The sequence below is a fragment of the Mytilus galloprovincialis genome, chromosome 4, assembly GCF_965363235.1.
Source record: "Mytilus galloprovincialis chromosome 4, xbMytGall1.hap1.1, whole genome shotgun sequence".
Classification (NCBI taxonomy): Eukaryota; Metazoa; Mollusca; class Bivalvia; order Mytilida; family Mytilidae; genus Mytilus; species Mytilus galloprovincialis.
Genome location: NC_134841.1, coordinates 60,185,369 through 60,201,422, shown reverse-complemented (window position 1 = coordinate 60,201,422; position 16,054 = coordinate 60,185,369). Strand labels below are relative to the sequence as shown.

Genomic DNA, 16,054 nt, shown 5'->3' with positions numbered 1-16,054 from the left:
ATCCCGGATATTAGTTTGACAACCTAGTTACAAGTGTTGATGAAGCTGTTCATTCAGAAAAAGATCGTAGCTCCGAAGTTGCGTTCACATTGATTCGGCATTCAAAAAAAGAAATGGCAAAATAAAAATTTATAAATTGAATGTTAAAGGAAACACCTATGTTGTCACTTTTTTTAATTGATGAAATATCATTAAATTATTATAACGACATTTGGTTTCAAAATAAATTTTTTTTTGGAGATTATGACAAAATCGGAAGGTTACTTGTAATTTTTACAAGATTTTTACTTTTGAATTTGTAATACTCAGTCTAAGTATTAAAGATATGTAGTTTTGGAGCACATTTTACAGTGTAGTTTATCAGTTTGGAATGAGATGTACCAATCGGCATTAATTATCAGATTCCTTCGATATCATTGAAAATATGCCGAGGTGATGTGGTTGACAGACTACCGGAGACAATCACCCTACAACCACGCCAAAACAGTATTGGAAAGTCTCATTATTTTTTGCGTTCATATACCATTTGATAAGGCAACTGGACAGTGGAGTCGCGTCAAGTTATCAGAAAATCGCTTCTTTGTGCTGTATCTGCTTCATCGTGTTGTAGGAAATATCACTGGCAAACGAACAAATCTCAATATTGTCTGAAACATACGAAACTGACCTAGCATGTAATTTTGACGAATTCAATTGGGAGGTCGCTCGATGCCGAACACGTACGCTGGTTTATAACATCTCGCGAGTGCTACCATGCCATGATGGCCCTGAGATCTATCAGTCACGGTTCTACGTATGTAATTGAAAACAAATGTACGATCAACAATGAACAACGAAAGTTACATAGCATTTCGGGATTTGAGTGTGAATGTTGACAAAGTAATAGAGAAGTTCAGTTGTTTCTGCCCAGACCCGAAGAGAAGATTTTGGACAATTTTGAGTAAATTCTGTATCACAAATATGTGTTGTTTATGTATTACTATATTCAGAAGATTTTTTAATAGTTTTACATTCATAAATTTTTATCTACGTATAGCTCCTCTTTTAACCGTCCTATGACCGAAAACCGAAAAAAAAAAATCTGCATAATAGGGTCCCAACATTTTTGCTTCCACATCGTTTCTTTCTAGCTACGCCCCTGCTTTGTCTTTATTTTACAACTGTATTTGCATGATCTGCATATTTGTTAGCGAAATTCTTCCATCTGTAGAATACAGTGTTATGATTTGGAGTAATAAAACACCAAGAAATATTTATAAATGTCTAATACAATATTCAGAAGCGCATTTTGCGAACACTGTTTTATGCTTTCGACATATGAGATATTACACTCTGCAATGTAATAAAACGAAAAAAGGGGAGGAATGAACGTTCTCTTTAAAAGTATGGGCAAATAATCTGATCCTTTCGATAACATGTTTATCGTACTTTAATCGTACAGTCGATAACATCTTCAACAATTTAAACCCACCATGAACTTATGTTTAAAACGTTGACGTCTGTAAATTCTAATTGAATTGTATGAAAATAATATTTTGATGTACTAAACATGTACTTACAATAGATACTATATATATATGTATATATTTACTTATCTTTTCAAAACCAATCTTACTTCAGTGACTTTTAATTTTAGAAAAAAAATGGAAACCCCAAATTTGATTGATACGTACCTGACTGATTAATGCAGTAAGGTCTAGATCACTCACCTGCTGATTGATTAATGCTTAACCAGACTATTCGAAGGTCAATGAATAAAAGGAGTGTTAAGCTTATTAATGTCATGGAATTATTATTATTACATATATTTTTTTTCAAATTCATTTGAGTGTCGTAGGGGCCGCAATTGGGATGTATATATTCAAATCTTTATTCAATTTACCCTAATGGAATTGATGGCAAACGTGAAGTAAACAAATAACACAGTGTCAAATACATCACCAGAATATAAATACAACCACGGGACAGGGAAGAAATAATAAACATATGTCATGCAGTTGCCGAGTCCACTCTCCCCAGTGACCATAACTTTTTATTGATCTTTGTTAAATGGAGAGGCATACTGCATAACTGACCAACATGAAATCATAAAGCCAGTTTATTTACTTATATTTTCAAAACCTTTACTTATATTTTCAAAACCTATATAGATATAAGAAGATGTGGTATGAGTGTCAATGAGACAACTCTCCCCATCCAAGTCACAATTTATAAAAGTAACCATTACAGGTCAATATAGATATCTTGCTTCAGTGGCTTTTATAATTAATGGAAACCACAAATTTTATTTCATAAGGCAGCAACCATTTGATTTTCTGGGGGAGGGGGGGGGGCTATGTTTTTTTTTTGGAAAAAAAAGTTTGTTTCCAGTTTTTGGAGAAAAAATATTTGTTTTTGATTCTGAGAAAAAAAAATTGTTTGTTTCACCCTCAGCTGCCACTATATGTAATGCTAAAATTAAAAGAAAAAAATTGTTTCGACTTGTCGCGAAATAAATACCATAGCCCCCTCCAGAAAATCAAATGGTTGCTGCCTAAGTACTTGACTGAACACTGCATTAAAATTTTTATTTTATACGTACTTGACTGAACACTGCATTAAAAACTATTTCAGTCAAGGTCAATGAATACAAGGAGTGTTACGTTTATAATATCTCAGTCTTTGATAATAACTATCATGGAATGTGTTTTTCTTCGAGTTCATAACAGCAATCCTTTATCACTACGGATGCCTTTTTGTTATGAGTATTTGAAGCATACTCACAAATGTTCTTATATTGATATCATTCATTATTAATTGAAAAAGGAAGGCATTTTAAAATTCCTCGCGAAGAGAGACTTTCACTTTGCAAAAAATGCAAAGTACTAGATGATGAGAAACATTTCTTAATAAATTGTTTTCATAATTCAAATATTAGATTAAAATATTTTAATTGCATTAACAGAGAAAGTGATTCATTTGCTAATCTCACTGACAATGACAAAGTTATATGTTAAGCTGGGGTCACACATTCACGATTTTTACTGCCGTCCTTGACAGGACCATTCCCGATTAAAATTTGTCAAAAGTCTGATCAAGATCCTGTGAAACGTGGATGGAAATTCGATTTGTATCTTTCGCCAGGTAAAATTCGACCGAGTCTGTCACGACTGCGTCCCGATGCTACCGAATGTAATCCGACAGAGATCAGATAGTGACAAGATAGTGAACCGACGCTGACGGAAGTTATCCGTTCGAAAACTGTCGGCATAATCGGGATGATCAGGTACTGTCGGAACGTAATCCTATCACGGTCCGCTCTATCGCATTGCAAACGGCTTTGTCTGGTCTCAGTCGTATTGTATTCTGTTATTGTCGCCGGGACTTCTCCAGATCATTCCCGTTCCACAGGACACCGTCCCGAATACACAGAACATTGTTAGGAATTCGATCCGATACAGCAGAATCTGTCACGACATAGGCACGATTGTAATCCGACTAGACAAAATCGGCTGAGTTTCCCCGAATGTTACGGGACGCACCTAACTGTCGGGGTGCTTTGCCGAACTATTCGGACCCTTCCCGACCAGTAGGAATCTGTTACGAACTAAAACGACTGTGTTCAGACAATAATAGGACATTCCAGATAATTGAGGATACTAATCCGACTTTTTTCACTTTTCGTGTCGTATCGCTGTCTGATCTCAAACGGGAGCAATAATCGGCAATGTGTGAACCCCGCATTATAGATATTTCATATCTTTTGGACAGTTTTGTGGTGTATCGTAAATTATACCATAGCTTTTGTTGAAACCCCCGGCAATAACGTCACGAGACGAAGTTGAGTGAGGTTGCCGAGGGGTTTCAACAAAAACTATGGTTTTTTTCAATATAATTCCAAAAAAAAAAAGAAATAGCTCATTCAGAGCTGGGAACAGTATATCTAACATATATATATTCCTGTTTAGAGTAAAACGCTATCTAATTTTAACGGTCAAACATAGAGTAGCCTCATTAAAAGTCTAGATGTCAGCAGTGTTTAAAAAACCGTGTGTGGATCAAACACTTTTAAAGTGGGGGTGGGGGTAAAGCAAGCCAACATTTAAAAATACTATTAAATAGGTTATTTGTTTACCATATTTAAAGTTCTTTAAACAGTTAAAAAAGGGGTGCTTCCTGTCTTCTCCATCCCTTAAAAGCTAACCCGCCTTGCCAAACAAACGGTTAGATGTGATTCATGTAAATGTAGCTGTACAGTGGAGCCTATAGAAAGTTTACCATTTAATAACCGAAAATCAACATATTTCAAAACTTTATTTGTTTGTTCTGGGTGCGAATCTTGGTTCATTTAAAATATAGGACAAGAGAGTTGGTGTATGTGGGTTCGATTCCCACCCTAAGCAATCATTTATTTCAGCTGGTGCAAAGCGGGCAAATTAGCTTAGTGGCCCCACACTGACTTTGTTGTTTCTATCAAAAAATTCAGACGGCCGCGGCCAGGTCTTGACAATGTTTTTCTTTTGAATACCTTATACAACAAAACCATGGTATAAATGTGAAAATTATGGGTGCAATCAACAGTTTTTTCTATGACGTCATATTTTGAGGGACCATGTATAAGTGACCCTTAGTGGTGGACTGATTAATAAAGATACTTGTATAAAACTAGATATCACTGGAATCAGAATGTTCTCTAGTTTATAATGAAATAAAAAAAAAGGTGTACTTTTAATAGTATAAAAAAGTGTTATCCAGAGAAACTTGGAAAAACATTGCCTAATTTAAGCTTAAAAAACCTGAAATCAGCCTGAGGTCATGTGCACACCCCTGAAGACATGATACCTGCACATTTTTCATAATCAAAGTTGTATGAATTTCATAGATTTTTACCTGGTCTTTCAAAAAATTCATGCTTCAGGGTACGTTCGCCTGCTCCGAAAAGAGCTACAGTGGCTGCAAATAAGTTTTCAATTTTCACTGCCAAAAAACAGACTGTTTACAGTGTTGTCTCCCCTCAAAACATGTATATTTAATCTAATTTTTTAAATTATTTTAATCATTCAACCTGCTTTAATTGAAGTTAATTAACAAATCTTTACAACCAAATACAAAAAACATGATACTTTTTCACCAATTATGTTGATAAAAAGGGACTTCCCTCCATGTCTATTTTTAGTTGGGGAATAAAATAACCCCTAGTTTTTTTTATACGAAACTGTTTATAGCACCCTATACCATGGATAGCTATGGTATAATTTTCGGTTATTGCGATTTATACTCGGGTTGCACTCCAATAGGTTACATTGTACAGCTATAGGTTAAATATACTTAACCCATCAACACCAACACAAGTGAATAAACTAGGATCCTTTATAAAAAAGTCAATGGAACTGAGGACAGGGGACCCTTTAATATTTACCTGAATTTGTGTATATATATTGAATTACTTAGTTATTGTCTTTATTTGTTTTTGTTGTTCGGTTATATGTCACAAACTGTAAAGTTTATATGGCAATAAAACTTTGAATTGAATTGAATTGATATCATTCTCAGACTATATATATATATAGTTTATTTTATTTTTTTCATTTTCGCTAGGCTTTGGAGAAGAGGTAGAATAAATAAAAACAAAACACAAAAGTTTACTTTCTTTCTCGTCTAGCCCCTAGCATAATATCAGGCATCGTCAAAACTTAAAACCATTAAATTTCTTCTAATTTTAGAAACAATTTCGACATTTAAACGAAATCTTTTACTAACGATACTGGAAAGGCACTTCAACTAATTCAGTTTTCGTGGACGGACCTAAGTAAGAAATGACCATCTCAAAGGAACTGAATAGAACCATACAAATAGTATAAATGCATGCATGTTCTCAGATACCATCTCCCATATTAAAATCTACGTTGTGCAGAAATTCCTCTCCTAGCCATCTAAATTCAAAGATGTGGAACATATTTGATCAAAAAAATTTGGTAGTCAATGCAATTAAGTGTCTCCTCCATGACAGTCTTGGAGTATATATAAATACACTTTAATGTATGCCTCTTTCGAGGGCAGATTGTGAGCGTAAATGAACGGTGACCCAATTTTTTAATTGTATTTTTCTATTAAGTATAAGATAAAGTTCATGTATAGAAAAATATAGCGAAATCCTATATCAAGTAAACAAAAATTGATTTAGACCCGCGAACCCCCTTTCGCGACGACAAACTATGACTTATCGGGAAAAGATTCAGTTTTAGACTGATTTTTATCATTCAAACTTATTTAACTTGAAAACGAGTTCATGGACCCCTCTTTTTTAAAATGCCATTTGGTTTGATTAATTTTTTTGATTCTTATAAAATACAGAAATTACAAGTTATTTAACAAAAAACAATTTCTGTTCATCTTTTAAAACAAAAAAAGTTATGCATTTCTTTCGAAAGGAAAAAAAAACGGCCACAAATCCGAATTTTGAGCAAACATACAAAATTTCGACCTCATTTTACTCAAAAAGTTGCACTTGAAGGTATATTTTGTATTACATATTTGATTTAATCAGGTAAAAATAGTCTAAATGGAAATTTTTATCAAACTGTAAATACGGGATCAAAACTTTATCGTATGCCCTTACTTTTTGCCTATTTAAAAAAGAACAGGAGAAAAAGGAAGGGTCATGGCCAAACAGCATGTGCAATCAATTTGTCTTTACGTAATCATACATTTTTCTAATCATTCGTTCGGAAATGCAGATCATGTTGCAGAAGATTCTTCTTTTTGCCCTTTTATTGCATACTATGCGGTATGATTTTGCTCTCTGTTGAAGATGGTACGGTCTTGTTTTGCTTACTATACTAGTATACGGCATGGTTTTCTAATTGTTGAAAGCGTTCAATGACCTGTTGTTGTTTACACCATTGTCCTTTGGTCTATGGTTGATTCTTTGGTTCAACTGCTGTCTCACTGACAATCGTATCACATCTCCTTATTCTTATATATAAATCTAAGATTCCAAAAACAGTAACAAAATTTTATTAAAGATTAATTAAAATTAAAAAGTTATATGTACAATTCAAACATTCATTTGGCTTATAATTGGTTTTGTTTTCCAATTCAAACTACCAATATGTTTTCTTCAAGTTTATTCAGCAATAATTTTCCCTATCATAGGCACTACAACTGCATCTTCTTGTTCTTTCTTTCCTGTATTTTCGTGCTTGTCGTTTTCCTGGGCTATAACACATGGATTATCCCCCTGTCCTCTAAAATCGTCAGAACAATCGGTTACTTCAATTGTTGGAATATCTTTGAGGGATGATACTGACGGCACACCTATTGTTGATGATGTTGTTGAATCTTCTGATGTCAGGAAATAAAAACCCCATGTCTTCCCTTTAAAGAATGCATTTTGTCTCACCCAACCAAAACCAACGTTTCCGTCCATTAAAGCTAATTTTAATTTCACTTGGTAACCTGTTGTAATAAAAAAAACACAACATAAGATACATACTACAAACTAAAATGTATTCATTTACTGACAAGCATAAAGTAACTAGAGTTGTTAAATTGGCAATCATGCCACATCTCCTTATTTATCTACCACATCTTCTTCAAAATATATACAACACATCTTCTTATATATTTACCAAATCTTCTTAATCTTACATGATTTATAATTTGGCAATCTTTAATTCTAAAAGAAGGAAAACTTTGATTAATTTTACTTCTAATGTAGGTTTTCCAAACTCTTGGTTCTGCATTTTGAACTAAAAAAAGATTGTGGTTTTTCATGGCGTATTCTTCTGTATAAAGAATCAAGATACTAGTATATGTAATTTGTGTGATCAGAACAATTCATTCTCAGTTTAAAAAAAAATATTTTGAAAATTGATTTAACAATTCGATTGGGTTCGGGATATAATTCAAAATCGGTCGGTTGAAGCATTCCATCCTAAAAGTAAATACTTAACAAACCTGTTTTGATGTTGATAATTCCTCTGCTTTTTCCATCACGTGTTACTGAATTTGTTCGAATTCCACCATTTATGGGGAAGAAACAGCCTTCTAAAATAATAATTAAAATGAAATATTAAATTGACGAAACTAAATTGTAGTTAAAATGTTTACTCTCTTTGAACAGCTTGAATATCTTTGCACTATAAATCTAGCTGTATTCATCTGTTAATATAAACAACCAACATATACTACTATGTAAATTTCATATGTAGTTACTCTTAAACGACAGTTCGAAATATTTGGACGAATTAATCATTTTCTTTCTTTACAGTTACTTACAATTTAAAATATACATTAAATATAAATAAAACCAAAACCAAAACCAAAAATATTGTAAATATACAAGAAAGAAGAGTTACCTTTACCATTCTCCTTTTTTTCAAACAAAGATTCTTTCTCAGTCTTTAATTTTCTGAAATAGTTTCCCTTCTTCATTCCCAGTACTTCATAATCACACTCCTTGTAGTATATCTCGGACAACTTTTCGTCGGATCCAGTGGCTTGGATAAAATCCTACAAAACAAATCTTGCATATTATCTTTCATTTAAACTGAAAACTACATGATGGTACCATTACATAAGTTTAGAAGTTATTTACAGTTATAGTTTTGTAAGAATTTGATGTATTTCTGTACAACACGTTATATTGATAACAAATAGTCATTGCTTTAAATTAAAAAATGTACCAAAAAAATCTCAAATTTAAACACTGCTTCATATAAGACATTTCATTTGAATTCTCATACAACTAATCTCCGATAAATATTATAAGACAGTGGTGGATCCAAAAGTTTATGTAAAAAGGGGGGGGGGGCTCCAGTATTGCTTCAGTGTTTTCCTATTTAATCAACCAAATTTCCCACACAAATGAGGAGGACGGGGTGACCGGCCCCCCTGGATCCTCCTATTTAAAAAAAATTAACGGACGTTTTTGAATTTACTTTGTATCTGAGTGAATGATAACGTTTAAGTAAAGATAAGTACTTCGGGGTGTTACTTGAAGTATACAAACCTCAGGTACTGGTGTGTTGTATGTGGCTGATGTTATCTCATATAACTTCTCAACGATGTCATCAATGTTAACTGATGTTAGTTGTTGATCAACCAAGTTAAATCTGGAAAAAAAATCTACGCATAAGATCAAATTCATCTACAGTTCCACGCATGAAACTGGAGGTCTTACTGATTTTATTGTACTCTTTAAATTTATGTCAAGCAACATTGTAGAGTGACCTGATATTTTTTAACGGTTCATAAAAAGCATCGAGTTGAGACATTTGTCCATTGGGCAATACATTCAAAAACTATTAAACGACATATTTAAGCATACTACTATTAGATATAGATCAATATAAGATATGTTCTACAACTGTCACATACTATTCTAGAGGAAATTGTCACAAAAACAATGAAAGTTCATACCCGTCTTGTTCCGTTGCCATGTATGCAGCCTGTATCATGTCACTGTAGGCATGGGTTAAGCTTTCTTTCATGACAGATGACAACTTTTCTCGGATGGCAGCCACTTTCTATAAGAAAATAATAAGTTTGAAAATATGTGTTTTGCAAACTTTTAATGATAAACATAACCTAAGAAACCTGATAGTAACTGACGAACTCAAAAGGAATTACAACAAACAGTCGGTATCTCCCTCCCCGCCCCCCTTCGATACAATTTCCTAAGACTTAAGTTGCACAAGTCTTTTACATTAGTAGTGCCTAATAATTGTAAAAGTTTAATAATGGTACCGACATTGGAATAACAGGGACGAATTTATCCTAAAGTTCAATGTTTTCAAAAGGTTAACTAACGATTTTGCTTTCGCCTTTGAACTTGGATTAGTTACTAGTGACTAAAACTTTATATTCTCATCTTTTATAAGTAGTTGGTAAATATTTCTACAAATCCAGGACCAACAAATTTTAAATGGGAACACCAAATTCGTTGCCTGGTGTTCATTTTGACAAACTGTCAGACTAAATAGGATATCCATCAACGTCATTAAAAATAAAGAAAAATAAAATAATCTGTGAACAGAAAATTGATGGACATAGTTTACAGCAAATTAAACATATTTTACCTGCAAAACAGCTGACCTCAGTTTCTTCTCATCTTCCATTTTGTCTTGGAAGCAAACCAGTATAGCTCTGTAACGTTTTGCTGCCTCACTCTGCTTTAATACTAGATTATCATATTTGCTTTGACGCTTACTAGTAACATCTTGTCCTTCATTTGTGTTTTTCTTCAAGAAAGTGTCCATTCTATTGTTCCTGTGTTTCAGGCGTTTTTCCCAGGACCAACAATCCTTGAAATGATAAAAATCAAACACTGTCCAAAAATTAACTACATGCATATTTTAGATCATTGAAATCCCAAATTAATTCCAAGCTCGTTTTGATGACGTCATCATGAGGACTTTTTTCCACAATATTTCTCTTTATGATACATTTAAAAATTTTCGATAAAGTTTCAGATTCAGAGCATAAGTTCAATTTTTAAAGGGGAGTTAGTTAAATGATGGCAACTTGATTAAACACTATAAATGTAATTCATTTGATGTTTTATAAATGTCCGAATCTATAATCGTACGATGTCCAGTCTTGTGTTTTCTTTTTTATTAACATGTATAGTTCTTATAACTTACTTTCTGTAAATCCCTGAGTCCCTCCAGACATATAATATGACTCCTTATTTTACGACTAACTTCCTTCTCCATTATTATAATATCTTGACAAATACTAGAATCAAATCTGAAAGAAGAATGAAATTCGGGTTAAAGTCATAAGAAACACGGTGGGTATGGTTGTCCTGCGAGAGAACGTTCTGTGCTGGTGATTCGGTCCTGACGGGTGCTGGTGATCAATGAAAAAATGTAAACAAAGACGAAAATGATGATTTTTGACGTTTTCACTCATAAAAAATGGAAGAAAACAGTTGAGATTTTTCAATTTTGTTTCTTATGGGTTCATATGTAAACCATTAAAAAGTTGACCCTCTAAACTGTTTCAGTAAGCGTAACACAAAAATGCTCATTTTCAGAAAATCTAGAACTGAAAAAATAAAACAAAAATGTGCATAGAGTCGGTTTCTATACCGCAATCCACACGTCAAAACTGTTTTGTGAAAAAACCATTGCAATTTATTAAAATTTAGCATTTTCTCAATTTATAATAATATTCATGTCCTGATACTGTGCTGGTGGGTCCTGTCATTGTGCTGGTGGGTCCTGATACGGTGCTGGTGATTATGGATAAGAAGTTGGTCATATTTGAAACAAATGTTAAAAAATCAATAAAATTGGGCAGATAATTGTTGTCAATAGGATCTATGACTCCTATTTTAGCTCTTGTGCATCCATTTGGCTGTTTAATATGTGTTTTCAAATGATCGTAACTTGTATTACATAATTACATAAAAGGGCAACATCTTTCGTCCAATATCAGATATTAAACAAAAGGCTGCAACTGGTATTTTTGTATTTAAAATGATTCGTTGTAACGAGAATATGTGTGATGAATGGAAACTGTGAGGGTCAAAATCTTAAATTGCTTATAAATGTTGCTGGACCCAGTTTCGTTATCTGATCTGAATTTTCTGAAATGTGCAAGGTAGATAGACATTGGCCTTTTGATTTTTTTACTCGGTAAGTTTTGCCCTAATTGGTTGAAGATTTTCAATATTAAAGCCGATTTTAATGAGTGTGTAGACAAAGGGAATATCTTTGATTATCTTGCTTGCTGAACAGAAAAGAAGTCATTGTTAGGTTATGTAAACTACCCTACTTTAAGAGTAGACTAGTCCGACAAATGACACATCTTTATGTCTGTAGGACCAGGCTACTTCGAAAGGAGGGTAGTATACCTTACCTAACAATGACTTCACGGTTTAGCTAACAAGCAAGCTAACCAAAGATATTACCCCTGCCTACATACTCAATGGAATCGGCTGTAACTAAAAACTCGAATACATTTTAATAGACAGTGGTCATGTTTGTTGATGAATATTGTTTTTCTAGATTCACTCTTGAAAAATCATTTGGTAACATTTGGTCAAGTAATTTCAGATTATATCTTTTTGTAATTGCGGACGCCAAGACAATACATGAACCTCACACGACCCCTCGACACAGGTGAGCTTATATGTGATCTCATAGCGATTGGGGTTGATAACCAGTTGAAAGTAAACCAGTTTTGTGTGTGTGTGTATTGTTTTAAAATGTTATGACCTTTTAAAGTTAAATGTAGGTGTTTAATCTAAGAATTTCTTTTTTAAACTTATATACTTGTTTTATACTCAATTGGTAGTACGAAGCTACGAGATATTTTAATTTTCGAAATTGACATATTCCAGTCTGCCCTTTCATAAAATAGTGATTTTTTTAGTATTCTATCGAACTTTTAAAATACAACTTTTAAATCTTACGGTAATTTATTCCAAGCTTAAAACTTTCACTGTAACCTCGCTCTAACTTATCCCCCCCCCCCCCCCCAAAAAAAAAAAAAAAACCAAACAAACAAACCCGCATCACTATTGTCATTCTTATAGTCAGCACTAAATTGTTCACAAACAAATGTGTTTTAAGCTGCTAAAGACATATGATTCAAACGCTCAGAAAGTCTTTTGTTCTATATTTTTGCTCTCCATTTTTATGCAAAACCTTTTACATTTTTATTTCATGGGTTATTGTTGAAGGTCGTACGATGACGTATGGTTGTTAACACATACTTTCTTTGGTTTCTTATGGAAATTTGTCCATTGACAACAAACATACCACATCATCTACTTAAATAAGTATTGTATAAATTACAACGTATTTTGGTGATCTTGCAAAAAATGATCGTAATCCCGAAAATCGTAAACATATTTTCTTATCTTAAAAGGGGACAAGAAGAGTTCCATTAACAGGCCAATAATTAAGATTACAGTTAATTAAAAAAAAGGGGTATTTTTTCTCTCATAATAACAGTAAACAGATTCACAACAATGTCAATTTCAAGAAAGCAGACAACAGTTAATTAGTCAATAACAGTACAGCATCAATGATCTTGAATATATGCCACTTTTAACAAAAATATAAAGACACAGAACCAGGACATAGGAGCACAGAACCAGGACCGTTTTTCTTATCACCAGCACAGCGTCAGGACAATTCCGTTTAACGAACTTGCACGACTTTTGCAATATAATATTGTTGTAATATACTTTGCATGGTACTTATGACGCATCAGAGAAAAATTAAGCAACAAAACAGTCGTTTTATTGCCGTTCTGATACAATGTAAACAAACCCACCAGCACAGAATTAGGACCCACCAGCACCTGACAGGACCAAATCACCAGCACAGAATGTTCACTCGCAGGACAACCATACCCACCGTGAGAAACCTCAAATTAAAAAAAAATAATGTATATGTTTTTTTTATAACTCAATCGATAGTTTTCATTACAAAACTTATGTACATATACTTTTTCCTGAAGAAAATTCTTTAATTTAATCATATTTAGAAGAAGTTTACTTTATTTTCATGCTTCCTTCCGGGAAGCAATTCTCCCGACATATTTTTCGTATGCAAAGTGACTTCAGTGTGACCCATCTCGTAAAAATCCGGTGATCGCAATACGAATGGATGTCCTTAAAATAAACTATTATCTGATTGTACATGTTAAACACGTGCTCAATATCAATGTTTTTTTGTTGATTGTTGACAAACAGGTGACAATCGTTAAACTTCTATCTAAAGACTTTCTCTTGAATGTGTTGTTAGAGCAAAGTTCTTACAACATTTAAGCTAGTTTATATATAACATTTAATAATATACAATCACGCACGTTAACAATATACCATTTGTGATTGTATATTCATCTTATACATGTACTCACGTCACGTCAAAGTTTGGTTTCTTTTCTTTAATGAAAGCAATTTCTGGTGTCTGACAGTGTAGAAGATAGGCGGTGTTACAAAGTGGCACCAAAAAATCCTTCATTTCAACCATACCTGTCAAATAATAGACTCCAAATAATAATACATAATATACATAAACAAGTTATCAATAATCCACAGTCCATACAAAAGATATGAAATAATTTCATATAGACTGCAGAGCTGTTTCCATATTTAATTATAGCAATGTTCTGTTTCTGTTTCTTTTTCTTTTTCTTTATTTTTGTTTTTTTATACAATTAACTTAACAAGTGTGGACACATATCAGTGTGGATAGTATGCTAATACAATCAAAGATCAGAAAGCATCTCCAAATCATATATGAGAGTACCAATCGATATATAATTTAAGAGATTCCAAACATAAGACGGACCATTTCTTTAATACTACAAACGGTTTTTAGTCATAAAGGCTCAAAAAGGTTAAAGGGTGCGGGAATTTCTAGCTGCATTGAAGACCTATTGGTGACCTTCTTCTTGTTGTCTGTTCTATGGTCGGGATGTTGTCTCTTTGATACATTCCCCATTTCCATTCTCAATTTTTTCATCACTTATACTTTTTTTGGGGTCACATTTCGAATTCATTATATTTGAATTATTTCAAAGATATATGCTCAAAGGTGAAAATTATTAACTTATTCGATTCGAAACAATATTTGTAACATTACAAATTGAATGATAAACAAGAATACCGAAATTGTCATTTTCCTGGGAATATGCCATTCTCTTCGCTACATATATTGGTGCTGGCATTCCATTTACTGTAAATGCTTCCATTGCATATTCCTTCAAAAGGCTGCAGTACCCTTTATACTGGTCAATTCTAAACAAAAACAATAATAATCAATAATTGGTAATAAATAAAATAAAGTTATACGGAAGACTAACTGGTGTTTTTATCATAAGCTGTACAACTATCAATGATATTTTTTTTTTATTTTCGAGTAAAACATTATTATCTTGTCTGAAGCCTCTGATACATTTTACTTCGAAAACCATGCCAAACTACGTTAATTTTTATCGCTTTTAGTCTTTGAAGAAAAGTTTATTAAAATACAAAATTATAAAGTTAATATCCACAAATTAATGGTAACTAAATACATACCGAATAAACTGCTTCAAGATTAAGTCAAGTCTTGAAATTGAAATACTCTCCATCTTATAGAATAATTGATTTTTTTTCAATTTTTTTTAAGTTCCACTATAAGCGTTCTCTTTACTTGTAAAGCGACAACTCTATACTGACATTGCCAAGGTACCTTAGCTGGACAACGTCACAATGTTGCGAACGCAATGTCATTGACATTCGGATGTTGTTCGCCGTCTCTTGGACTTTTCTGATTTCTTCCATTAACATTTTCCACTGCGTCACGACCGACACTCGGCTAACCGAGAGATTGGTCGGGTAATCTATATTGAGTATGCGGCTATATGGGAGATTGGTCTGTTAATCGGGTTGGCTATACGTCTGTTAAGAGTAAAACGCACAATTTAATGTTAAACTATATCAAATATACAGATTTTTGGTATATTATAAGAATCAAATCAAAAAAAGAAAAGTGTCTGACAAAATGATATCTATCATAGAACATTTTCCACCTTTAAAAACATTTTATAGTCTGCGCAGTTTTCAGTAAAAGTTAAAGGCATCGCGCAAGTATGTAGTATTTATGACTACACGCATACTAGTAGCAATTTTTTTAATAAAAGGCGAAACAAACAATTTTAGATATCATTTAAAAGACATAAAATACTACTTTGGTTCTTGCATATAAATTGACATTAGTAAATATTTCATAATTGTAATATAACGTGAGTAATACCACGTTTTAGTGAAAATTATGGGTTATAAAGTCTGTTAATGGGTTGGACAATTGAAATTGTGTCAGTTAAGAGTTATTTAGCCACGAAAATAGTTTTGCTACCTTTATATTTTCCCATTGAAAAAGTTAAGAATGAGAGATTCTTGAGTAAAAAAAATGATAACACGGTGCAGCACTATCCTTCCAGTAAACGCATTTTTATTTTGACTTTCTTTGCATTTTATTGAAGAGTGTGTCACTTCAATATAGCGTGATCTGGGTTGGCCGCTGGAATATGAATGAATTTATTATTAACGATTTCAATCAGCCTT

General features: G+C 32.9%; 1 protein-coding gene across 1 annotated transcript; it reads right to left on the bottom strand.

Moving 5' to 3' along the window:
* Nucleotides 1-6,980: 6,980 nt before the first annotated feature.
* Nucleotides 6,981-15,161, bottom strand: LOC143072590 (uncharacterized). Its single transcript, XM_076247597.1, has 10 exons — nt 15,026-15,161; nt 14,613-14,743; nt 13,861-13,975; nt 10,626-10,731; nt 10,062-10,286; nt 9,403-9,509; nt 8,993-9,095; nt 8,340-8,493; nt 7,939-8,028; nt 6,981-7,437 (listed from the first exon to the last, which is right to left on the bottom strand). Exons 1-10 carry the CDS (start codon nt 15,076-15,078, stop codon nt 7,106-7,108), a joined length of 1,416 nt encoding a protein of 471 aa, XP_076103712.1. The 5' UTR covers nt 15,079-15,161; the 3' UTR covers nt 6,981-7,105.
* Between the last annotated feature and the right edge of the window lie 893 nt (nt 15,162-16,054).

What these genes read in the sequence shown, in the direction of transcription:
- LOC143072590 (XM_076247597.1), bottom strand. Translation starts at nt 15,078, where the DNA reads ATGGAGAGTATTTCAATTTCAAGACTTGACTTAATCTTGAAGCAGTTT. An exon ending in CCAGGAAAATGACAATTTCG is followed by an intron (nt 13,976 to 14,612) that starts GTATTCTTGTTT and finishes ATTATTTGACAG; the next exon opens with GTATGGTTGAAATGAAGGAT. An exon ending in TGAGGTCAGCTGTTTTGCAG is followed by an intron (nt 9,510 to 10,061) that starts GTAAAATATGTT and finishes ATTTTCTTATAG; the next exon opens with AAAGTGGCTGCCATCCGAGA.